General features: G+C 40.0%; 2 protein-coding genes across 3 annotated transcripts; one reads left to right on the forward strand and one right to left on the reverse strand.

The window, feature by feature from the left end:
* Positions 1-8,092: 8,092 nt before the first annotated feature.
* Positions 8,093-10,942, reverse strand: ankrd39 (ankyrin repeat domain 39). 2 transcript variants are annotated; one of them, XM_041042978.1, is made up of 4 exons: positions 10,510-10,942; positions 10,172-10,275; positions 9,873-10,076; positions 8,093-9,768 (listed from the first exon to the last, which is right to left on the reverse strand). In XM_041042978.1, the coding sequence occupies exons 1-4, from the start codon at positions 10,601-10,603 to the stop codon at positions 9,622-9,624; spliced, it is 549 nt and encodes a 182-aa protein (XP_040898912.1). In that variant the 5' UTR covers positions 10,604-10,942; the 3' UTR covers positions 8,093-9,621. The 2 variants fall into 2 exon arrangements, with proteins under 2 accessions (XP_040898912.1, XP_040898913.1); XM_041042979.1 differs by having other exon boundaries at positions 9,873-10,001; positions 10,145-10,275.
* Positions 10,943-11,399: 457 nt separating this feature from the next.
* On the forward strand, positions 11,400-16,435 carry kctd9a (potassium channel tetramerization domain containing 9a). The gene is made up of 12 exons (XM_041042976.1): positions 11,400-11,554; positions 11,873-11,994; positions 12,089-12,132; positions 12,233-12,329; positions 12,469-12,527; positions 12,624-12,752; positions 12,874-12,941; positions 13,038-13,133; positions 13,227-13,376; positions 13,828-13,933; positions 14,015-14,148; positions 14,787-16,435. Exons 1-12 carry the CDS (start codon positions 11,507-11,509, stop codon positions 14,901-14,903), a joined length of 1,170 nt encoding a protein of 389 aa, XP_040898910.1. The 5' UTR covers positions 11,400-11,506; the 3' UTR covers positions 14,904-16,435.
* The last annotated feature ends 8,280 nt before the right edge of the window (positions 16,436-24,715 follow it).

Genomic DNA, 24,715 nt, shown 5'->3' on the forward strand with positions numbered 1-24,715 from the left:
TTTGCCGGATGAAATGGAGAATGGCAAGGGAGTGCTGATGTGAAGATGTTCTTATTGATAATATGCATTAGTTGTTTAGAGTTAAAATAAAATTAAGCACCATTCAACCAAAATGGAGAGCAAAGATGACCCGTCTTTTGTTCCAGACAAACTGATGCACCAAGAAAAAAAAAGTTGTTTTACTTACTTCTTACTTTTAGCTGAGTTTACACTGAAATTCATTTGTGGTTCCCCACGGTCATTTAATGAATCAACAGGGTTTGTTTTTATCCTCAATGGAATCTGAAAATATTGCCCGCCATATTGAATTGTTAAGGTTTTTATTTATTTTATATAACATATTCACTCCAAATTCCCTGTATTGTCTAATACAGTTCTGTTTGCTGTGCTGTTTCACACAAATGCTGATTTTTTTCCCCCCGTGGAGAAAGGGCAGCTTTTATTTTGAATGACAAATCGCCGGAGTTCCGCCATTATTCGGGCTTTTACTTTCCAACTTGACCCAGGTCTGCCCGGGCTGGTGAAAACCTAGCTCCCCCTTCCATCCACTGCACCTCTCCAGCAACTCTCCATACCGCGCTCTTTGCATTGTGGGATTGGAGACCTACACACAGGCTAATTCCCGAACTATAAATAATTAGAGCACTCCTGTATTACATTCCGACTACTGTAGAGGATAAAAACTACACATAACAATTCACTACAAACTAGAACCTCAGATCTGATCACAATAAAAACACGTTACGAAATATACATTATAATATTTATAATGGAAGACAAAGGTTTATTAGTGTAAACAGATGTGTAAAGAGATGTTTACCACTTGAATGATCAGGCAATAACATTAGTATTTACCCGAGGAGGGAAATTTGTTTTCTTTGCAGCATTTGAGATAACTGACATGAATACTAATTTACTGACCGAAAACAAGCAACTTTCACCAACTTCCTATTCAAGGCAACTATAAAATATCCGTATTGTACCGGTGTAAAGATCATATGCTTTGGCAGCATTTCAAAGAGCATCAGAATTTCAAATGTATCTGCCAACTCAGCACAAACACAAATTTGCTCTGCCTGATCAAACACATAGTTCATATCTGTGGAGCTCATATGGTCTTTGATTTCATGTCACAATTGACAAATGATTGACGACTGAAGCTGCAGAGACACATGAAGCCCAGCTTGGTAGTTAGATTAAAGAATGGGAGACAAAGAAACAGATCTGTCTTTCACCATGTGTTGGCCTTTCATCTTCCATGCAACACTAACCTTGTGTGGTGTTAGGGACATGCACAAAGTGAGGTGACTCTCTTATTTGCTTTACTTTATTGGAGATCCATAATTTGCAGAGAGTCACATACAAAAACTACAAGTGAGCACCTTACAAAGATACTTCTGCTCTGCATTCGTATATGCTGCTGCTTCCTCTACTGAGAAAGCAAACATTATCTTATTGCTGTTATATTGGTTGAAACACAAGCCCCAAACTGAGCTCCTATTAGCAAACACAGGAGGATCCTGTCTTGGCGTTACACAAGACATGTCTCCTTTGACTCATCCAGATTAGATTAAGTGTTGACACAGTAATCGATCCACCTAAAAGTCAAATTTTAGACCATAAACAGAAAAGATCACAACTGAACAACATGCTGTAAGAACAAAAACAATCCTGAGTCACACTGGGAAATCCATCAAGATATAGCTAAATGTCGACTTTGAGTCCACTATATAGTAGAGATTAGGGGCAAGATAGGTGTAGATACTTAAAATACTAAATGCTGTGATATTGTGAATTTACCAAAAATCAGAATTATTGTTATTATTATTACTATTATTCTTTAACACTTTGTTAGGCTTTAGCATTCAGTATGAGCTGCGTAATTAATTAGATACACATCTCATGAGGGTGAAAATTATGAATATTACATACCACAATAACTTTGTCACTTGTGTTATGATTTGTTTAAAAGTTATTTTCAGTTTCAATAACTTTTCTAAAAGGAGGACACCACTGGTTTTACACATCCAAGTCTGTTCACAGGTTTTTGGGAAGAACAACTGCATATGTGAAAATAGTTGTATAAAGCCTTTTGTGGCTCCAGAGGGAGCTGTGTGAAGTCTGATAAATTGCCTCAAGGGCATCACTTGATGCAATTCATCAGACTTCAACTTCAGTTGGGTCTGAAGGTTATAAATCTGTAAATGAAAAAGAAAAGAAAAAATCTGTTGGTGTGGAGTTAGAAAGAAAGTTGAAGAGAAGTGAGATTTCCAGACCTCTGTAGCTCACTTCTCATCTCAGCTCGAGGCCGCATTAGCTGCTACAAGCATAAAACACCTGAACTGCCGTTGGTCGAGTTGCATTTTGGGTAATATAGGTACGTTTTTTGACTAGAAAGAATAATATGTGGAATAAATAAAAATTCAGAATCTCTGGTTCTGTTGTATTGATTTTGATACTTTCTTTTAACAGTCCATTGTGAGTCTGAAAATGCCATTGGGGTGCAATGCTAAATTGATGAGTACTATTTTAATACAATAGTTAAACATTTTGGGAAATAATGATTATTTGTTTGCTATTTCAATTTAAAAAAAAAAACAAGAAATAAAGTGTCAATAAGTGAGCTTTAGGGGTGCTGGCAGACAGCTTTCGCTGCCTTTGGACACAGCCAGGCTAGTTGTTTCTCTGTTTCCAGCCTTTATGTTAATCTATGGTAACCAGCTTTTGGCTGTAGTTTCATATTTAACATACATACATGAAGGAGTTATCAGTCTTTTCATCAAACTCTTGGCAAGAAAGTAAACACGTATGTTTCCCAAAATGTTGACTATTTCTTTAAGTTACACTGAGTGACTCTGATAGTAACACAGTCTTTATCTTACACTTTTAAATCAGCATATTGTGGTCAAACATTCTTGCTTTTAACGTTTCTAAACTGCTCTTTTTGTCAAACGTTCTTTGAGCTCAAATTAACTTTAATTTCAAAGAGGACTGTTAACTATGAAACACATGAAGTGTGAATCTGACAACCGCATACATACCAGAGAAAAACCAAACATGTTTATTAGGGTAACTAATAGTGAGAGTTAAATGTGCATGTGCTGCCATCAGCCACATCTTACAAATGCAGAGCAGCAACCACGACTGAGACGATCTTTGATGCAACAGCAGTCTGAAACTGGAGACTTTATAGACATTTTTTTTCTTTTTGTGTCACTGATAAAGAGTTCCCTTGAGATGTGCATCAAGCTGTTAATGATAAAAGACATTAAAGCCTTGGCAGAATTCAAAACATATGGTGATTGTTTATCCATTTGGTTGCTTATTGTTTTCCTCTCATGACACGAGGTGAGTGATAAATCTGGAACTCTGAAAATCTCCACCCCAGTCTGAGCAGAGACAGCTTAGGGTGGTAAAATTTGTGCCAAACAGATGAGACAAAATTTTAAAAAAGCAATTACAGACCAATAAAAGATGGCCTGCACTGCATGGTTTATAGCAGCACCGGGGAGACATACTGTCTATATTTCTATACTAGTTCACTAACCCACATAAGACAATAAAAGCTTTTATAATCTGTGGCTAATTTGAAAGAGCTTCAATCACTAATCATTAACCTGTCCCTGTGATGTGTACATGCCGTGGTAGCTCAAGAATTACATAGGTAAGATTACCGCCAGGACTTTCCCGAAAGGCTATAAAATGGAGGCATATTATTTTTATTAATAATTACACAGTGCAGTTATTTTTCACCTGTAATGTAACGCTAAAAATGTTCACAGGTTCTCTACAAGGGTCAGTTAATGTAAATCAGTAATCTACATTATCTGAGACAGGAACTGTGTAGGTTTTAAAGTCAGTTGAACCTTTGCTTAGGTGCTGCTGACAAAAGCTCAGCCTACACACAGTCTGTTTTAAGATGAGGTGGGGCATTTCTGATCACTCCTCACTTCCTTTCAGCGTAAGGAAATGTGGCGGACACTGTTAAAGCCAGGAATACCTTATGCAAAAGCAAACTGAAGGCAGGCTAAACCACACATCAGCATGAGAACAAACCCAGAGTCATGCAATCCTCAGAGTGAACAATATCTGCCCCTGGGATGGTTTGCATGATGATTTCCCTAGAAGCTTCTTCATCACCCCAAAGTGGTGTTTTATTGTCCTTGCTTTTCGTGTTTGCATTCCATTGTTACTGGGCAAGTACAAATATCCTCCTTTATGCACAAAAACCTCAGACAGACCTTCCACTACATCGCCTGAGCCCAGCCCTCATCCATCCATCAGCAGTGCCCCTTTTCTACACAGGGCCCCCCAAGCTCTGCTCACCGCCCCCAGCCCACTCTTTGACATAACGCTGTTGTGGCTTTCCGGGCCTTTATGCTGGCTGTTGTCTTAGGCAGATTGAAGACCCTTTGTGTGCGTCAGCCCCTGTCCTGAGTGGCCGGTAGGAACCTGCTGGGCTGCGAGTGGAGAGACAGGAATGCGCATATGAATGGGCTAGTGTGTGCTGGGCACCTACTGACAGAGGGACGGCGAGCCTCTAAGAGTCTTAGTTCATCAGCGTAACCATCTTGTTCAATTACACGTGCAGCCTGGTGTTGCGTTCCCTAGACATTCACAGTGAATGGGAGTATTGTCACTGCAGTTGTGAATATTTTGCTGTCCTATGTTGTAGATGAGTGCTTAATGAATGAGGTGCCAGCTCCATTGTCGTACTTGTGAATGATAACCACCAAATTTATTTTTTCTTCCATTGTGCTCCAACCACGTTCTCCTTGATATTTAAATTCAATGTGGAATCTGATTTATCAGATCTGATTCATATAAAAGAGCACCTGCAGGATCTTGTCTTTGTGCTAAGCCGGCCTCTTATGCTTCAATACTAACAATGCATGAATAAACCTGTTATATCAAAGGTTTCGATATCTCACCCAGTTACCTATGAGTCTTTGTCTGACCACATTAGTGAAATTCTGAAGCCCAAAATGTTTTTCCTCCTGCTTTTATGTTATAGCGTTTTAAGACTAAAAGCTATTCTCCTTTTACTTCACCGGTGGTGGGCGAATCATTCAGGTCCTTTACTAAAGACAAGGTAGTAATACCACTGCAGAAATACTCCATTACAAATTCTGCAGTTAAAAGGTTTCTCAAGTAAAAGCACAGTATTATCTGCAAAATGTATTTAAATGATTTAAATGATAAAGCTACCTGTAATGCAGAAAACAGCTGCCGTGTGTGTGTCATAATACCACGATGTGTAAGTAGCATATTAATATTTAACTGGATGAAGTGGAGCTTGTTTTATTCTCTTGGATAGTTTCATTTATAACTATGCATTATTTTCTAAGATCATTATACTGTGCATGTTGTGTCCAAAAACTTAATCTGTAAAGTACCTGGTAATGTATACAGTGGATTTGCAGAGTTCCTTTGCAGAGATGATATATAATAAGCTCATTTCGGACAACATTGTGGTATGATGGGCTGTAGATGTATGATTCCAAATGCTTCATTAATTGTCCTCTGACTCATATGGTGCAGCTTATGGGTTGTTTGTCTGGCCATGCTTTTGAGAAGATTACATCTCCATAATCAATAAAAAGAAACTTAACCATCGACCACAGGGTCTGAAATAAAAAAAAAACACATCTGGAAAATTTCCCCTTCAAATACATCCACGATAACACAAAATCACTGATTGTTTACTGAGCACAGTGTCCTGGGGAAACTTTGTCACAGTTATGGTCACAGGTATGGACATTTCGACAGTGTCCACATGTGTGTGGCTACAGGAATCCAAATTCACATGGCTATCATATCCATCTTTAATGTAGTCGTGTCTTTCTGATCAAAATATGAAGCTAACAGCTGTTCTGATTACACCTAAAAAACCTCGTATCATATGGTCCTTTTTGTGTCTGGCTGGATCACCTGATAAGCCTAACATTTCCCCCAGTCACAGTGCTGATTGCCAGGAGGAGGTGAGCTGCAGCCCTCTGGACTCATGGCTCTTATCACCCATTGACCTGGAAAGTGGGATCGTAAGATCTGCAACATCAGTTCAACCAGCAGACAACATGCTGCTTTGAAGTGGGAGTGGACCCAAATTGGATTATGCAGCATCTCTGAGGAGCAGCTCCCGTAGATTTGATTACACACGCCCACCTCACCCAACACCCACACTCCTACCTCCCCAAAGCAGATGAGATGAGGTGGGGCAGTCCTCCATGCCAGAGTCTGGTACTGCACTTTTTAATGTGTGCCCATCTGCCAGCCATTTACCTGATTACTTCAGGATAACTTAGACAGGTCTGGCTCTGTCAGGGCAGCTGGGAGGCCAGAGAGTGGCATTAGTTTTGTACAGGTGGACACAGGAAAGATAAGGACCAGGTGACACTTTTACCAGTAAAAACAAGTGCCCAGATATCACCTAAACGGAGAAAACTGACATTCAGCACAGTGGAAGAAAATGGTAAACTACATGTTTTTTTTTTAGACTTGAACTACGCCTTTTTTCCAACCACAAAAAAACTAATTTTACAGCTTAAACAAAATTCACAAATTGGAGAAATAGTACACAGAGGACAAGCTGTTCCTATCACCCACTCTCAGGGTGAAGTGCTGTTTAAAATAAAGTCCCAAGCACTGAGCACAAATCCTCAATGCAAGCATGGCATACAGACCACCTTCTATTTCGGAGGAAAATAACATCCAGTCCTGGTTTAACTTGGGCTCATTATGGTGGAAGTGGGTTCCAGGGCCAGGAAGTTTCATTGCTTTCCAAATAAATCTCACTAAACAGAGCTATAATCCAAATTCCTCGTCTTGTGGAGTCCTCCCCAAGTCCTCACATTACGTGAAAGCTCTCAAAAGCTAGGCATAAAAAAAATCACACTTCATCCTACTAAATGTCACTCCTTACAACATTTGTACTGACAAAACGACCTTAAGTAGCACATTTACTTCAAAGTAACTTTTTAAAAAGGGGGGAAAAAGTCTTTTTTTTCTGACATAGCTGCTCATTTTCACAGGCCAGTTTGATTGTTTCCACATAAAGGGGCAAAGCAGCTTTCAAATTCAAACCAGCTCATGAAAAATTATCAAAAAAGAATGAGGCCCTGTAACATTCCTCCGGTTTTACCGAGTGACACAGAGGGTTTTCATTACCTCGCTCACTGCTAGCAAATCTAAGACATCACCTTTGATTATGTTACATAGAACTTGGCAAGGGAACAATCACAGGGTGCTGTGGGAGGGTGTGATAAATCTGTGTGCCGGTCAAAATTACTGGTTTAATTCAAATAGCATAATGTGCTTTTGTTTGTTGTGCCATTTATATAACAAACACTGATATCTTCTCCTCAGTGGCCAGTGAAAAAGAGGCTGAGCCAAACACTGCTATTAATGCCACATGTCAATTAAACACTGACATGTGGCAGTCAAGTCGGGAGATCCTGGTAACAGCTCCTCAGCTGTGTGGAAGGAGGAACTTGTCAGTGAGCGTAAACAGCTCTCTTGGCTTAGCTCTCCGAGCTAAAATACCCCCATCCCATCAACCCCCCGACACCCCATCTCCTTGTGCTGTGTGGCGTCAGCTGCAATGAGCTCCAGATGTGGCCTGGCACCCCTCCAGTCACGGCGCTGGATGTGGTTTGAAGGTAGTTTGGAAACACCACCCACCAGCGGACCCAATGAAAGTTCCTCAGACTGCAGCAAGGGCTTTCTGTTGTTAGTTGGTGTTTGTGCGGACTGTGGGAGCGCAGAAGAAGTGCAGGACTTGCTCTGCACATCTGTGGAAGGCTGAGAGGAAAAGGTATCTGCCCCTTGTATGTGCATGTGTTACTTATTGAACATGCTTTGAATAAGTAAGTACGTGAGACAATAGTTGAAAGTATTTCCATCTGTTTAAGTAGATATGGAAATATCAACATCCTTTATTCACCCCCAGGCTTCCATCCTTTGTTCCCTTTGCATATAAATACTGATTAAAGAAAGCACTCACTGATGTGTTCTGCTTTTGATAATCTCAGAAAAGACAGGCCATCTCAGTGAGAGCAGCAAGACAAAAGCTAATAGCTATCGATCCTTTAAAAAAAAAAAAGTTTAAAAGTTTATAAAACCTTATAAAACGTGTGACGGTGAAATTTATTTATTTAAACTTAATCTTCTATTTTAGGTCACAATGATACACAAAGAGGTATCAAAAACCACAGGTATGACAAAATAGGAGCCAGAGGTTCCAAGTTGGTGGACAGTTGTGTGTTTTCAGGTCATTAACTCACCAAAAATGCAAAGACTACCAACCATCAGCATCTGCTCTCAGTGCAGAAAAGTGTACATGCTTTACAGCATAAGCACTAGGTCTCAAGTCTTTGTTTTAATACTTACAGAGATATAAAAGTCGCACAGTATAAGCAGTTGAGACATGTTGCCAGCAACAGGTCACTAGTAAAATATGTAGGCTGAGCATGACTGTTCCTATAGACCATGTCAGATTTAGCTACGTGTCAGAATTACCTGGAAAAATCTGCTTAAGTGTTTGATTGATTGATAACTTTATAATTAATACACAGTAAATAACCCAGTATGGTGCCATTTACCATACATGGCTGAACTGTGGCATCCATACATGATGTTTTATTATCAGCTGTAACAGCTACACTCATGATTGTCTCTCTTTCTAACAGTTATGCTGTTTAGTTTTCCAGCAGTGTGCTGAGAGGATCGAATGAGGTCACTGTGTGGAAGCTGCCAGCTAATTCACATGGTGTACTGGAAAAAACACATGCTGCTTGTAGGACAACAGCTCCACCTGCTGTCAGAAGTGAAAATAAATCCCACATAAATTTAAATATATAAATAATAAAGTTTAACAAATAACCCTAATATGAGGAAGACACTGACGTCCAGTTTTAATTCAAACTGCTTTGTCGAACATAGAGTCATTAATGCTGCAGTGAGGGCAAATGCTGGTGTTTGCAGTGCAATGACGTCTTTCACAGTATGCTGAAGGCCTTAGTTTATTTGTTGACTTCTGCCCTTTTAAAGACAGACCATTTAAAATCCTGCACAGTTGGTTTAAGTGCAGTAATTTTAACAAGAAACTTCAGAAGTCATAACAAAACTTTGTGCCTTTTAAACTGCTGTTGTTCCTGTCCATCTGCCAGCAGCTAACTTGTACGCCTGCTCTGCTCCTGTACAGAACTCATCAAAGTCTGAAGATTCAGCCATTAACACCACATCAGATGGTGAGGTTTGAGTATACTCTCGATTTTTCCCACTGATCAGTCACATCTGTCTGTTTTCTTGTCACTCATCAGACAGGCTTTACGTTCTTTTTATAGCTTAGGATGAGCAATTATTACACAAGCAGTAAACTAGAAACCTGAAGCAGGATGATGTTCATGGTTTAAAGCTAGAAAATGTAATGTCGTGTTCATCCTGTTTCATTTGGTGTCTCTTTGCTGTTGTTCAGCAGAGAAAAAAGTAGGCAAATGTAGTGAATTCAGGTCAACATGATCCTGACGTAAGTGGACCTCACCTAATATGTTTTGAGGTCATGTCATTTGTCTGCCAAATGACATGACAACTCAGCATGCCCCAGATGCAGTGTGTCCGTCATCACCGAGGTGGTTTTAAAAGCTCCTGCAGATCTCCCCGCTGTGCCAGCTGGTGGGGTAGCTGGAGTCTCTTGTTTGCCTGGCTGCAGAGTGCTGGACAGTGCTCAAGAAGCAGCTGACAAACCTCTTCATGACCCTGTTCTGCAGCCTGCTCAAGCATTTAACAGAGAGATAAATGCAGGCACCAGTTAAACGATCACCATACAATTTCTCCGGAAAGATTTTATTATGTTATTACTGACAGTTCTGTACCTTATGTAAAGGGGAGGCCCCATCATCATCACAGAGCATTGCATCTGCCCTGTGGTGCACGAGGAGTCTGACCACATCCAGGTGACCGCAGTAAGCTGATCGATGGAGCGGTGTGGCACCGCCTGGTGTCTGGGGAGATGCACAGGCACCATTCTCAAGAAGAAACTTGCATACAGCAAGGTGACCATTGCGACTTGCATAGTGCTGTGACAAAACACAAAAATGGAGCAGCAATTGAAATACATGAGAACAGTGGACACTACAGCACTTACAGCCAAACATCTTCCCAGCAAATTCACCAGAGCTGTGTATCCAGATGAGTCTCTCAGGTTAGGGTCTGTGCCCTTCTGGACCAAGGACTCAACCCTCTTCACGTCCCCATCCATTGCAGCAGACCAGATACCTGCACAGAAGAACGACACACAACACAATGCTGTGTACTTCACTGACATATCACTCATATCAGGAATGAACACAAGTGCTAGCCAAACTCACTGAATGAAAAGTGAAATACGTAAACGTTTGAAACTGCAGAACGCCTTTATTAAAAGATTATACAAATGTTTTGTATATTTTACAGCTCTATTAGTACCGTGGTTTAACTCAGCAACCACATGCCTGACACATGAATGCAAACCTCGTTCAAAATCCATTTCATTCAACGTCTGGTAAACACTGGGAGAGGAGACTGGATGGGAGCAACACGAGCAGTGCTGTCTGCCAGACGCCATCGTGTTGACAGCCACAAACAGGATGAGACCGATTCAAACCTGAAGCTGAACGCTACTCTTTTGGGACTCACAGGTCTAAAATAACACCATGCGGTTTGGACATTTCCGTGTTTCTTCTTCTATCTTCAGGGGTCGAAAACTTTGAGGTGCATTACCACCACCAACAGGTCCAGCTTCCAAACACAGCAGGCACCAAAATAAAGAAAAGAAGTCAGTGGGTGTTAAAACGAATGACAAAAACACGGTATACGGGAATTCAGGCGCATTGTTCCATTACAGTTTGTTACAGAAAACAATAACAAATACTTTTCGTTTGAGCTGGACCACCCGACGCATGAAGGCAGCGTGCCTACGTGAAAATGCTCCGACCAATTGCAGAGCTGAGGTAAGAAGGCCCCCTTCAGGTGCTCTCTGATTTCATCGTTGTCGACTCCGATTTCTTTTGGAAAACTAGCGATGGCACATAACTTTGTGCTCTGGCGGCAAAATAATTATGAAAGAAGCACCACTACATAGGTACAACTTGTCATTCCATGTATTTATACATCAGAAAAAACCTACACATAATTTTATGGACCACATTTTTCACACTCCCTAATTCCCTACAGTGGCATTAACAAGGTGTTTGTATATAATTCATTGATAATAAATATAATAGTATAACTATATAACACTCCCAGGCTCAGGTATGGCTATAAATTTAAAATATCCACTTCTCGGCTGCGTTTACAGTTAAAACCTCATAATTCCATTTTTCCTTCTAGCATGTGAAGGCATCTTTTGTCTCATGTTATTGTCTGATGCAGCTAGCTAACCAGCTTGATTCGGCAAACAAGAAGCTGGCAAAAGGGACCTCATTGTTGAAATTATAACAAAAATACTCGTAACCAAAGCGCATAAAGAATGAGAAGAGTTACGTTATTTATAAACGGGACATCTAAAAATGGCAAGGTGGGTAATAACTCAGGCCGGTCAGTGTGGCTCAGCTTGGGCCGCAGAATGACTGGCTTTTTCCACTGAACATACGTGTTTCATTATTATAGCTAAATGACTAATCTAACACTGTAACTTCCACATATTATCAGCTGTAGTCATATGAAGTCAGGGTTAACTTTAACCCACATTTAAGATAAACGTAACTGTTAGTTCACTGCTCACTGCGACTCATTAATCTTGTATTAGACAGTAATAACCCATTTTGTTTCAGACTTAAATCCCTAACAACCCACTGTTTATTTATTTTATTTTATTTTTATCTTCTCTTGTTAGGTTGTAGCAGTGTACGGGACCTTGTCCGACTTACTTTCCGTAGCGAGCAATAAATTAGGAATCAAAGCCTCTAGTTTATACAATGGAAAGGGTGGTCTTATAGATGACATTGCCCTTATAAGGTAAGCCCACACGGTAATAATTAGTATGTTACTAAAACATAGCGGGCGTGTCACCTCATTGTATGTCTTATCCGTCTATTTGTGCTTCTAACAGAGACGACGACGTGCTGTATGTGTCTGAAGGAGATCCGTTTATCGGTCAGTCCCGTTATGTCTGCTGCAGGAGTCTCATCCACTGTCAGTGAAAGTGTGCACATGGTTTCAGCAACGCCTTTTTTCTTTTTTTTTTAAATCACAGATCCTCAAAATGAAGCCAAGAGTAGATCTGATCCGCATGGGGCACACACTGACTGGCTGACCCTTAATATTGGTGGGCGTCTCTTCACCACCACCAGGTATCTGTGGTTTTATTGCCCTCTTCCTTAGAAATAAACACATCCCAAAAGATTTGAGATTTCAGTACCAAGGTGAACGTTTATGTTTTGTTTTATGTTTCCTTGTCTTCTTTGCTGATCGTGTCTGTTTTATGTTCAGGAGCACCTTGGTCAGCAAGGAGCCAGAAAGTATGCTCGCTCACATGTTTCGAGAGAAAGGTAAATTATGGCTACGGTGTGCACTAGCCAGTAAATAAGCATTTCATTCAATTTTTTTATGCGAACCATCTTTTTGAATCTCTGTGTTTGCTCCAGATGTGTGGGGAAACAAGCAAGACAAGCATGGGGCTTACCTAATCGACCGCAGCCCAGAATACTTTGAACCTATTCTCAACTACCTGAGACATGGTCAGCTCATTATCAATGAAGGCATAAATATTCGAGGTAAGCATGTGGCAAATCCTAGATGATCAAGTCTACCTCTAAAAAGTAATTTTGTCAGGAATTTCCTCATAAAACTAGAAAACAAGCACAGATTGGTAGCATTGTCCTACATGTCTTCCAGGTGTCCTCGAGGAGGCTCGGTTCTTTGGAATTGAGCAGCTTGCTGAACAGCTGGAAGTAGCAATCAAGGTGATATGAAGTGTGGAAGACAAACATTGTACATTTAGTAATGTGATCCCTCCCTAGAATACATCATGACTTACCACATGCTTACCTTCAAAACAGAACTCACAGCCACCTGAGGACCACTCTCCCATTTCCCGCAAGGAGTTTGTCCGTTTTCTTCTGGCCACACCCACCAAGTCAGAGCTCCGCTGTCAGGTACAGCTCAATGAAACTGTTTTCATTTAATCCATCATTTCACCTTATCAAATTCATATTTAATCTTATTACTCTTACTGTTACTGTTTTTAGGGACTTAATTTCAGTGGTGCCGATCTGTCCCGACTCGATCTGCGTTACATTAATTTTAAAATGGCTAATCTGAGCCGCTGCAATCTGACACATGCCAACCTGTGCTGTTCCAATCTGGAGCGGGCTGACCTTTCTGGAGCCAACCTGGATGTAAGTCTGAAAAACTCTTTTCCTGCTGGCACTAAATGATTCATGTGCACATGCAGTATCAGGCGATATAAAGTAGGCGCAGAACGCACTCAAAAAGTTTTCCACCGCAGGGAAGCAAACATTTCCTTCTTCAAAGTTGTCTGTGTGGTTTTTGTGTTATTTTAAATTGCTGGCCTTTCTGTTGGTGAGCAATGGATTTGGCTTTTGGTTTGCAGCCCCTTCACACCTGCTGCCCCCCTCAGTTGTGTGGAGGAAGGGCCATTCTGGTCTTAAACATGTTTGCCAGTGGTACACACCTACTCTCACAGTCACCCCCACTGACAAAAAAAAAACAACAAACAGTTTTATCCTCAGTCTGGTTATGTAACATTAATTTCTTGTAGGGTGTGACTTAATACTTGCATATGCAGGAAAGCATGACTTCCGTTGATGTTTGGTTTGTCTCTTGAAGGGGGCTAACTTACAAGGCGTGAAGATGCTCTGTTCCAATGCCGAGGGAGCTTCCCTCAAAGGATGCAACTTTGAAGATCCATCTGGATTGAAGGCCAACCTGGAAGGTAATGTGCCACAATTCTTAATCAAAGCATCTGTGATCCCACATTTGTAGCCATGTTTTAACCTGATGTTTTTGTAACCAGGTGCTAACCTGAAAGGAGTTGACATGGAAGGAAGCCAAATGACCGGGATCAACCTGCGTGTGGCCACTCTGAAAAATGCAAAGCTGAAGAACTGTAACCTTCGGGGAGCCACTTTAGCAGGGACCGATCTCGAGGTGAATTAAGGCGATCAGAAGGGATTACCTCTAAAAAACGCTCATGTTGACTCAGCTGGCGGCCTTATTTACAACAACATTTAGGGCCAGAAAGGATGAAATGCTGCAGATATGAATAAATGTTTTCATAAATCATGTTTAATATACTATTTGTTTGTGGAACATCCCAAATCTTTTGCCAAAATGGGTTTTTCTCTAATAGTTCAGCAGCCAGATCCTTGAATTTTAAAGTAATACAAGGATGAACCTTCCTGTAAGTAAAAAAGCAGCCAACATAGTGGACACACAAAAAAAGGCTTTTTTATCTTTAGTGGAATTAAGTGGTTCTGCCTCAGGTTTTTTAGATTTGATACTTACTTTTGCAAAGTAAATAAAAGTGTTCCTTGGCAGAAATTTCAGTTTTTATTTTGCTGGACTGTAAGATTAGTAAGTTTTTGGGTGGACTTTGCCTTGTAATCAAAGTAGAGGACAACCTATTTTAACCTAAAGTGAATGTGATAGTAATCAATCAATATATAACATGTATATTTTTCCCTATTTTCAAATTAGTTCTTTTTCACAATAGTTATTCTCAGGTATTTTTATCAAACCCATTTAATCCTGTCTTACTGTTTTGTTCTTGCTGCCTTTCGTTGCAGAACTGTGACCTGTCTGGCTGTGATCTACAAGAGGCCAACCTGAGAGGCTCCAATGTGAAAGGAGCCATTTTTGAAGAGATGCTGACCCCTCTGCACATGTCGCAGAGCGTCAGATAACTCAGCACACACCTGCAAGTCCAGTGTGGGCCACAGCTGGCTTCTTTAATGCTCTTCTCCTCCAGTCAGCCTCTCCCATACAACCCTACTATCAATCTCTCTTTACCTGTAATGACGTGCAGGTAGTTGTATGCACATCCCTGGCATTCCACCAATATTATGTTAGCTTTAAATATCTTGCACTAGAATTTATCCAGGGTTGTTCATGTATGTTTGTATGGTAGGATGTTTTTAAATGTTCAGCTGCATATATCACCAAAACAAAGTCATGTTCCTAGTGTATGTAGATGTGTCTGGATGCAATCCAACAACTATACTCATTTAATGTTTTACGTAATTTATATTCACTTTATATTACTTGACATGTTAATGGGAGTCAGAATCAGATTATCTGTGTGTGGTAAAGTTCAGAGCACTGAGCTTCACTGAATGCTGCTGTAGCAGAAATTGAAGGGGTCACTTACCAATAACTGTGCCGTTATATATTCCTCTTTAAGTATGTAACTTAATTTTTGCTGGATTCAACATATTATAAAAGAAGCAATGCAAGCCAAAGCCATAATATAGCACAGCCTAAAAGGCTAAAAGTGATGTTAGTAAAACTATGCGGCAGGCTAGTTATAAACACAGCTTGAGTATGCAATACATGATTTACAGCTGTGAGGTTTCTCCTTTCCTACTTTTAAATATTGTGTTCTTAACAAAAACTTTCCCTGTTTTGCGCTCTGTGAATCTACCTCTTATTTTTAATCCGGTGTGTGAGTAATCCACAGTTGCATGCATTTGACTGTGGCTCTGCTTCTCGTGATGTTCATGTATGTCATTCATTATTCTTCCCATTATGAGAAAATAATCCAACCTGTCATGCTTTAAACAGAAAGCCATTTTTTCTGTGTTCATGTTGTCAAAGTGGGTTTGCCTGGAAACATGCTCCATGTATCCGTGTATCAATTAATCATGCTTTGAACTTATTTGCACAACTATATGTTAACTTGTAACATGTTATACCTTTCCACCAAAAAATGTTTGGTGCTTGTAATCTTATGTAAATCAAATCCAGAGCTTCCAAATCGTTCCAAAAAACATTATTATTATTACTATTATTATTATTATTGTTATTATTGTTCGAGTGGGCAGGTGTTGTCAGCTGTTTTGTCTAGGATCTCACTTCAGTTCTTACTGGACCGTGTCTGTTTGCATGTGTGAAGAGCTATACTCGTCTTTGACTGGTGAAGTTTCTCTAGCTGTAGCTCAAAAGCTGCTCCGATGCAATACTATTCACTCAGTTCAATAGTAGGTACCCAGTCTGTGAGAATGAATATTGAGGCAATCATATTGTGTATTTCACCTTGAGTGTGAAAATCAATTGAAGAGCTATGGTTATTTATTTTAATACATCTCACTGAATGCAATATGGGGTAAAGATTGGTTTGTGTTTGAGAGAGGGAGTGGTGTAGTTCTCCCTATCTATGATTATTGCACTCGACCGTGGAAATATATTTCCATAAATGACTCTTATAAATAAACTACGATGAAGAAGAAGAAAAAGTCTCAATTTATTGTGTCTCAGCTGGCAATGAATGAGTGTTTTGTGCTTTCAAAATACATCATGAAAGTACTAGAAAATAACTGGAAATGGTTGATAGTTTGAAGGGCAAAAATCACACAGCGAGTGTGAGCTTTTAAACAGCTCTGCAGGTCGCCAGTAAGTGTTGCTTAATCCCACTTTCGGACCCCCTGTAGTGACTCGTTGGACAAAGAGAAATGGAAGCATCACAGGCTTATATAAACCTTGGAAACTAAAGTGTGGGAGCATTCGCAAAGGACTGTAGACAAGAACAAATCAGAGAAGTTGCCTGCTTGCTACACAAAAGGTAAATAAATTGTTGATGGGCTGAGAACCAACAGTTTGGGGGTTAAACTAAAAAAAAAATACTGAAAAAAAAACAACTGACGTCTATATGTGCAAATGTTTTTTTTTTTTTTCTCTATCCAGAATGGCTGTGAAAACCTTGGTACTGTCGCTGCTGCTTGTAGGGACATTAGTGCAACAGCACTGTTGTCAGCACTGGTCATATGGACTGAGCCCAGGAGGGAAGAGGGAACTGGACAGTCTCTCAGACACACTGAGCAATGTAAGCGTTTACCAGTCTCATGGCTCTTTGAACACTGAGCACTCCTCTTCTCTCCTGTACATGTTCACTGTGATGTTTTTTTTTTTTTTTACTTCACCAGATAGTTGAGGGGTTTCCACATGTGGACACACCCTGCGGCATTTTAAGTTGTGCAGACAGATCACCTTTTGCCAGAATTTACAGAATGAAAGGATTCCTTGTAAGTTTTGCTCGCTTGCCATTCTCTGTTTTTTTTCGGTGCTGTCAAGATGACCAGAGGTTTCACCTCATGGTTTGGATAAAGTTTTAATCTATTCTCACAAATCTAATCTCTTGTTCTCTTTTAGGGCAGTGTCACTGACAGGGAAGATGGACACAGAACATATAAAAAATGATGATTACTTGGTTCTACAATAAATAATTATATTAGCATAGCACAGTTGTTGTGGTTATTGCTTGACATGATTTATGTCCAAATCACAAATACAAGCTACTAACTCTTCTACTCTATTAAATGTTTTCTGCTCTACCTCTAAATTTCTCTGTGCTGTTACTTGCACCTTACTTGTATTTCTTGAAATGCAGATTCACCTCAGTGTCATGATTTTGATTTATGCCCCAGCAGACTTCCTGATGGCATACAGATCAGTTTAACTAAGGCTCAGTTGTGCCAGAAATTTCAAAGATTAACACACTACAGTGGTTTCCAAATGATGACATATGCAGACAAAAACAATATGAGCTGTGTGAGCGCAAATGATAATGAACTGCAAAAGAGACAACTTGTTTTCAATTCTGCCTTATGTGCAGCATAGTTTTGTCTGTATAACTGCTAGTAAGCAGGTTTTTTTGCATTTGCATTTGAGTTTAGCATTAGTTTGCTGTTTTGACTTGAATTTCCTGACATGGTCTTTTGTTAACTTTCTCAAATGACAAGACTTTTCGAATAGACTTATGAAACTAGAAAATAACAGGTTATAAGTGTTTTGTTTTTTTATCAAGCATCAGATACAATTGTAACATAAAGAAAACTGTATAAATATAAATACAGGATCTTTTCCAGTCTTGTAAAGGTGACACGCAATAGCTCTGTTGGCAAGTTTTTCCACTTACGGCTGTGACTCATGAGGGAGGAATGGTACTTTTCATCTGTAATTTGAATCAGTTATTAACTTAATAACATCAGTTATTAAGTTATTTCCACTCTTTGCACCCTTCACTTTCCATTTCTTTCTTTTCTTTACATCACCAACTTTCATTTCACTTCTTCTCCACTCCAGTCTTCCTCCCCTTCACCCCTCTCAGCCTTCTCCTCATTTCTTTCTTTCTCCTCCATCTCTCTTCCTCCGACTCCTTTCCTTCCTTTACCTTTCCTCAGTTTTCCCCTCCAACTTCATGTCTTTCCCACTGACTCCTATTTGACTGTCATAATTGTAATCTGCTGAGCATACAGCATCCACTGTTCTGTAATTTGAATGCTGACTCTGTAACATTGTCCACTGCCAAACACTGTTTGTATCATGTTTTATTTATGCTGCATGTCCTTCTCCTCCTCTCCTCCATTCCGAGCTGTCCTATCTTCCTCCTTTTCCTCCTTTCACCCAGGAGGGTCCCCCATATGAGCCAGGTTCTGCTCAAGGTTTCTTCCTTTTTAAAAAGGGAGTTTTTCCTTGCCACTGTCGCCTTAAGTGCTTGCTCTGGGGTCAGGCTCTGGGTCTCTGTTAAGCGCCTTGAGACAATTTTGATTGTGGAAGGCGCTATATAAATAAAATTGAATTGAATTGAATCTGTCTCTCCATCTTCTCTGTGCTTCACCGTATCATTAACTTTTTTGTTTTTATCTCCACCTTCCACCCAACACCGAACCACCCGTACCCTTCTAGCTTCCTTTCTTTACCTCTCCAGCCTTTATATCCTTCATGGATGGCAGTCGCAGGTTGCTTCACATCTCCCTTCCCTTACATTCCTTCATCATGTGTGTTCAGCAAATGTGTTTCTGTGCATGTTCAACATGTTAAAACTAAAAGTTTGCCACAGACATATTAGCCATTTTAAATCAGTACCAAAAGAACATTGCATGCATATACTTTTTTTAATGCTTGCAAACATAGCAGGTAACATAGATAACATTGTGCGTGTGTTACCAGCACCTTGCTTAACTCACCCAGGAAGAGTCCTCTCCTCTGGAGCTTTCCATTGTGTCAGCCTGGGTTTGACGTCATCTGGATCACCACAGCATCACATGCAAAAACACCCAACATGTTTTAAAAATGGCCAGCAGCTTGTTTTATTCTGTTACAGTGATGAAGTATTACTGTCAGCTTTTGTTTGAAGTATTAAATTTTACTTGAGTAAAATATCACGTTTCTTTCACCACTGATCATATCCGGCACCACCTAACAAGTGTGAGTGTGTAGGTTACTTAGGGATTGAGAGGGATTCAGGGAAAGCAGTGAAAGAGGGAAAAAAAAGAAGAAGAAGGAATTTAAAAAACTCAACTTGGCCTTCTTGGGTCAGTCAGAACTGGATAAAGGACCTTAGTTAGGACCAAGAATCTGCTTCCTTTAAACCATCCTTCACTCACTCAGCAAAGCATGCCCTGGTCAAAATGTCAATCCTCCCTATTCTAGATTACGGTGATATAATCAACAGATCCGCCTCCAGAAATCTTCTCAGTAAACTGGATGTCATCTATCATACTGCAATCACTGCAATCCGTTTTGTCACCGGTGCCCCTTTTAACACGCATCATTGTAATCTGTACTCACTCGTCAACTGGCCATCACTCCACTCCCGCAGGTTGTTTGCATTGGTTCATTCACTAATCAACATTTCCAAAACACCCGCAACCTACGCTCGAGTCACTTCATCAGCGTGACCATTCAAAAAGTCCGCACTTCCTTCGGTCGTTCCTCGTTCCACTCTGCTTCCCCTAGCGACTGGAGTGAGTTACAAAAAACAGTGAAGCTCCGGACCTTCATCCTTTTATCTTACTTCAATAACTCATTACGATCTATACTTTCTGATCAGTGCACCTGCTTCTAATTTGCTCGTGGGACCTCCTCGTCCTGTGTATTGTATATATGTGTGAGAGTGGACTTCATGTTTTTAATTGTTTTACAGGTGTTTCAGTATCGCGATTATTGTTTATTGTGTTTATTATATTATTGCATAGCATGCCTCGTGCTGCTGCCTCTTGGCCAGGTCTTCGTAGAAAATGAGAACTGGTTCTCAACCTGGTTAAATAAAGGTTAAATAAATAAATAAAATAGTTTGTATGTATAAAATATGCTGTTTTACGGAAAATGAGCCAAGCACATGATCTTTGACATTTAAAAACAAAACATTTAAAAAGTAAATTTTACAATACTTTACTTTAGCAAAGCCTTAAATTTTTGACTTCACACACTGTAACTGATCAAGAGTTCAGTGCTCAGCCACCAGATGGCAGTAGAAACCACCATGAAACTGCCTCCGTGAGGTTTCTACTCCCTCCTTGCTCTGTGTTACATTAATTTTAGGAACTGTCAGATTCATAAAACATATCTGCCACAACTTCGTAGAAACTAGACTATCTCTCTGACTGCTGCTGGGATTTTATCTACACTATTTTTCATAGCCTGCATCAAACCCTGTCAACACTGTAATTTATTGTAATTTACTGTACTTTATTGTGTTTGCTCACCATGAGGACATGTGTCTGAAGCCAATTTATTGTATTGTAATAGCTCATTGTTTGCCTGGCTTGTTTCACGCACACTCCACAATCTCTTTTGAATTATAAAAGTGATTATTTTTGGATGGATGAGCAACATGAAAATAATTTGAACAGGCGACACACGTGTGTGTGTTTGCCGATGGAGTATGGAATTCAAACAAAGTGAAAAACAAATCGAAGTGTATTCATCATGGAGATTTGACAGTGATACAACAGCCTGTAATATCCTGCTGACCAGTGTACGGGGTGGCCACGCTTTTTTATCTTCAATGGAAAGTGTGTTTTTCAAAGTCGTTCAATCTGTCTGTCACTCCGCTGTTATTCAGCAAACACACACGACCGAAAATCACTTCCTGGGGTTTCATCTTGTTGATTGCAGCTACTTTCATGTCACACCATATGGGTCAAGTATTGTCCTTTAATGGAAGTGATTTGATAAGGGATAAATATACGAAAGGTAATAGGACAGCAGGACATAAAATATTTACTCAAGATCAATACTGTCATGAACAATAACTCTCAGTGCCATTCTACCCTCCATTTTAAAATCAAAGACATCATGTCACACACATTATTTGCAGTAAGAAACATTATATACAATACAATGAAGCTACTGCCCACAGCTGGTTAGCTTTGCATTAAGAAGAGAAACAGTTGGCCTTGCTGTGTCCGAAGGCAACAGGTAATCTTCAGGTAATCTTTGGACAGAGATAGATAAAGTGGGTGTATCTTACTCTAAGCAAGAAAGTGAATATGTTTATTTCCCAAAATATCTTGTCTTTGAGATAAATGTGAAGCTTCTGTCAGCAGCTAATCAAACTTTTAAAGCTCACATGTTATATAACATTTGTTTAATTCATACAGAAACGTCCTAGTAAACCATACCAGTGAATCAGCATGCACAGTAAAATGGCTCTAGCACACATAAACCGAATAGATAGATACATAGATAGACAGATGTACACATAGATAGATGTAGTGTGTACTATGTAGACATAGTAGTGTGTGTACTCAAAAAAAAAAAAAAAGATCCAGTGTCCCTACACAGCCCTGGCTTTGTAAATGGGGAACAGAGGGGAGCTCTTCCTCCTGCACAGGACAGGCTGCTGGAACCAGTTGCACTGTGACTTCTGCCTCTTCCTCTGCTTCTGCCGGCTGCTCACCCTGGAGGAACTGAGCTGCACCATGATGGTAATGAAACGTAAATAACATCAGAGATAGGACCTTGTCAGCTTGGTATAAAAAGATTTCACTTGCTACTGCAGACCTCATGTTATTTCCCTTGGAATTACACATCTTGACCTGTGTAACGTCACTCGTCCCACCTATCTGCTCTTCTGTGCAATTGCACCACGGTAAAAAGAAAATTGAATTAATGTCAGAGTTAAAACCCTGTCGTGTTATTTTTTTCCTTTTTCTTTTAGAATTTGCAATAAACAACGTTTCTCCATGAATCACTGGTGGTAGAGTATAAGCTACTGTTACTGTTGAAGCTACTAGCAATAATATTACCAATGCAAAGTCTAAGCTACTCCTCAGCTTAGACTTTGACTTAGATAAATATTTGGCTTCAACACCTATTTAAATATTGACAGGCTCATTATCACACTTTCCATAGTGCTACAAAAAACATATGCCACCCGTATTTTCATAGCAATAAAAATTGTTTTCCTTTATTGACCCTAACTTACCCTCAGGTGGCAGACACTCAGGATCCCACCATATTGCTCTTTTTGTCAGCTGGCCCAGATGTTGTTACCTTACCAATGCACGTCAGTGACTTTGGGGGGAAGGAGCACTGAAGGGAGGCATATTTGTTTGGCTGTTGAGTTCAAATATCAGTCTTTCTCCAAAATCACTTTCACTTCCTTTAAGTTATTTTATTACGCTTTACCTGCTGTGGCACACCTCTAAAAAAAAAAAAAAAAAAAAGCCCATTACTTTCCAGTGCCTGTTTACAATTATACGATATTGATAAGCCCAGTCAAAAGGAAAGTTATCTTATCTGCCATTAAGTTTCCCCAGCAACAAATGCTATGTCTCTCTTTCTTTCTTTCTTTTTTGTCCATCTTTCCACTTGAGATAACCGTTTGACTGAGCTGGTTCCACTAATACTGCCTCAGCCTGGTGTAGCTCCTCTGTCAGTGTTTAATAAAGTGCCTTTAATAGCTTGGTGCTCTGTGTCAGTTCGAAGGAAACCCACTGAAACCCCTGAGGAAGCTGTAACCAGGCAACTAAAGCAGGCTGTGGTCTACCTCTTTTCTTCTGATCAAAGAAAATGGAAGGTCAGACACAAAGGCCAGGCCCCTAAATTGTCATGGCAATGTTATCTATCTATCTATCTATCTATCTATCTATCTATCTATCTATCTATCTATCTATCTATCTATCTATCTATCTATCTATCTATCTATCTATCTATCCACTGTATCATATTTTCTTTTTTCAACACGCTCATGCAATGACAAAACCAATCCCGAGGAAAAACTGGCCGACACCAATCGGGGGCTGCTATTCCCGGCTGTCAAGTCTGCTTGCGTTATGCAAGACAAAACTGTTTGCGCACGTTGCTGTTTGTGTGTGTGTGTGTGTGTGTGTGTATGTGTGTGTGTGTGTGTGTGTGTGTGTTATTAATACTACAGAAGACACAGAGAAAACTGAGTTCCAGAAATATCTTCCAATATATAACTGATATCTCTACATTTATTTAGATAGAGTTTTGTTGTTTGGACTGTTTTGTCATGAATTCATTCTGGAGGATTCATTCTGCAGGTCTGGGACATAAACAGGCTCATGCAACATTCATGCTGTTATGATATCCAAACTAATAAATAGGAAAAACCAGTAAATACTCCCTTGAAATAAACCCTCCCTGACGGATCTAATGAATCAGGAAGCACCTGACGCAGGCAAGGCGGAACCATTAAGGCAATCCAATAGAAAGATAAGACAATAAGGAAATTATTGACTGAGCTGATCCATGTGTTTGACCCTTGCATGAGCTACCTGTCTGTTTCATTGCATCCTACAGACGTTAGTGTATAATAACATGATTAGGATTCCAGAGTCAGACGCCCTCTGACCTTTTCATATGCCAAAACAAAAGGATTAGTTCCCTCTCACACAGGATCAAAGGTGCACGAGGTCGATGACTTTGTCTGACATCGCTGTGTACATGATTTCCAGCTGAAAAATCATTTTGTAGCATGTCTGTATTGAGACACCTTATGCAACTTCTCACAATTCCTCAGGCTCAGTATGATCCCAGCAGATTCACATTACTCACATTATTCTGTAGATGTGATGTCGTTAGTATGTGTTTTGCAGTCTCCTGATCTTTACAAGCGTTGGCTAGGGAGAAAGATTCACACAACAGGGGGAAGAGACTTTCTTCTCCAAACCAACAGAAAGCACTGAAAGCTATTATTATTACTCCCAACATGGGAACAATGCAAAACTGGATGAATTATATCTTATTCTTACGGTAGTCAGCCAGGCTAAATATGTGACAGAAGATAATTTAAATGCTCAAAACAACAGCTTGAGAACATCTCTGGCCAACTATGTAGTTCATGTTGTTCCTGTGATCTGCAGAGATTGCTTATATGAGAATCTCTCTAAATTAAAATGCAGGGAGCCAAGATGCTAATCTTTCTGGAACTGCTCCATTGACAAGGAGAGTCTGGCCCTGGAGTCATTAAGTGTTTGTCTCCAGCTGAGCTTCATTTCATAGCACATTAATGTGCCCATAGCCCCTTAACAGTTACTTGGGTAACAATGTACAATGGCATCATTTAAGTTCCACTCATTGTCAAGTATCGCTGGAGTCCGTCAGCACCTCCGGCATCTTGGGTCCTTTATTCAAAACAATATGAACACTGCGACTTCATTCTCTGGCATTTTAAAAGGAAGGACAGTTGAGAGGGAAGAAGTAGAGGAGAGGAGAGGAGGGATTGACTGAATGTTAAAGGTCAGTTCAG

This window comes from Toxotes jaculatrix, chromosome 7 (assembly GCF_017976425.1).
Source record: "Toxotes jaculatrix isolate fToxJac2 chromosome 7, fToxJac2.pri, whole genome shotgun sequence".
Lineage (NCBI taxonomy): Eukaryota > Metazoa > Chordata > Actinopteri > Toxotidae > Toxotes > Toxotes jaculatrix.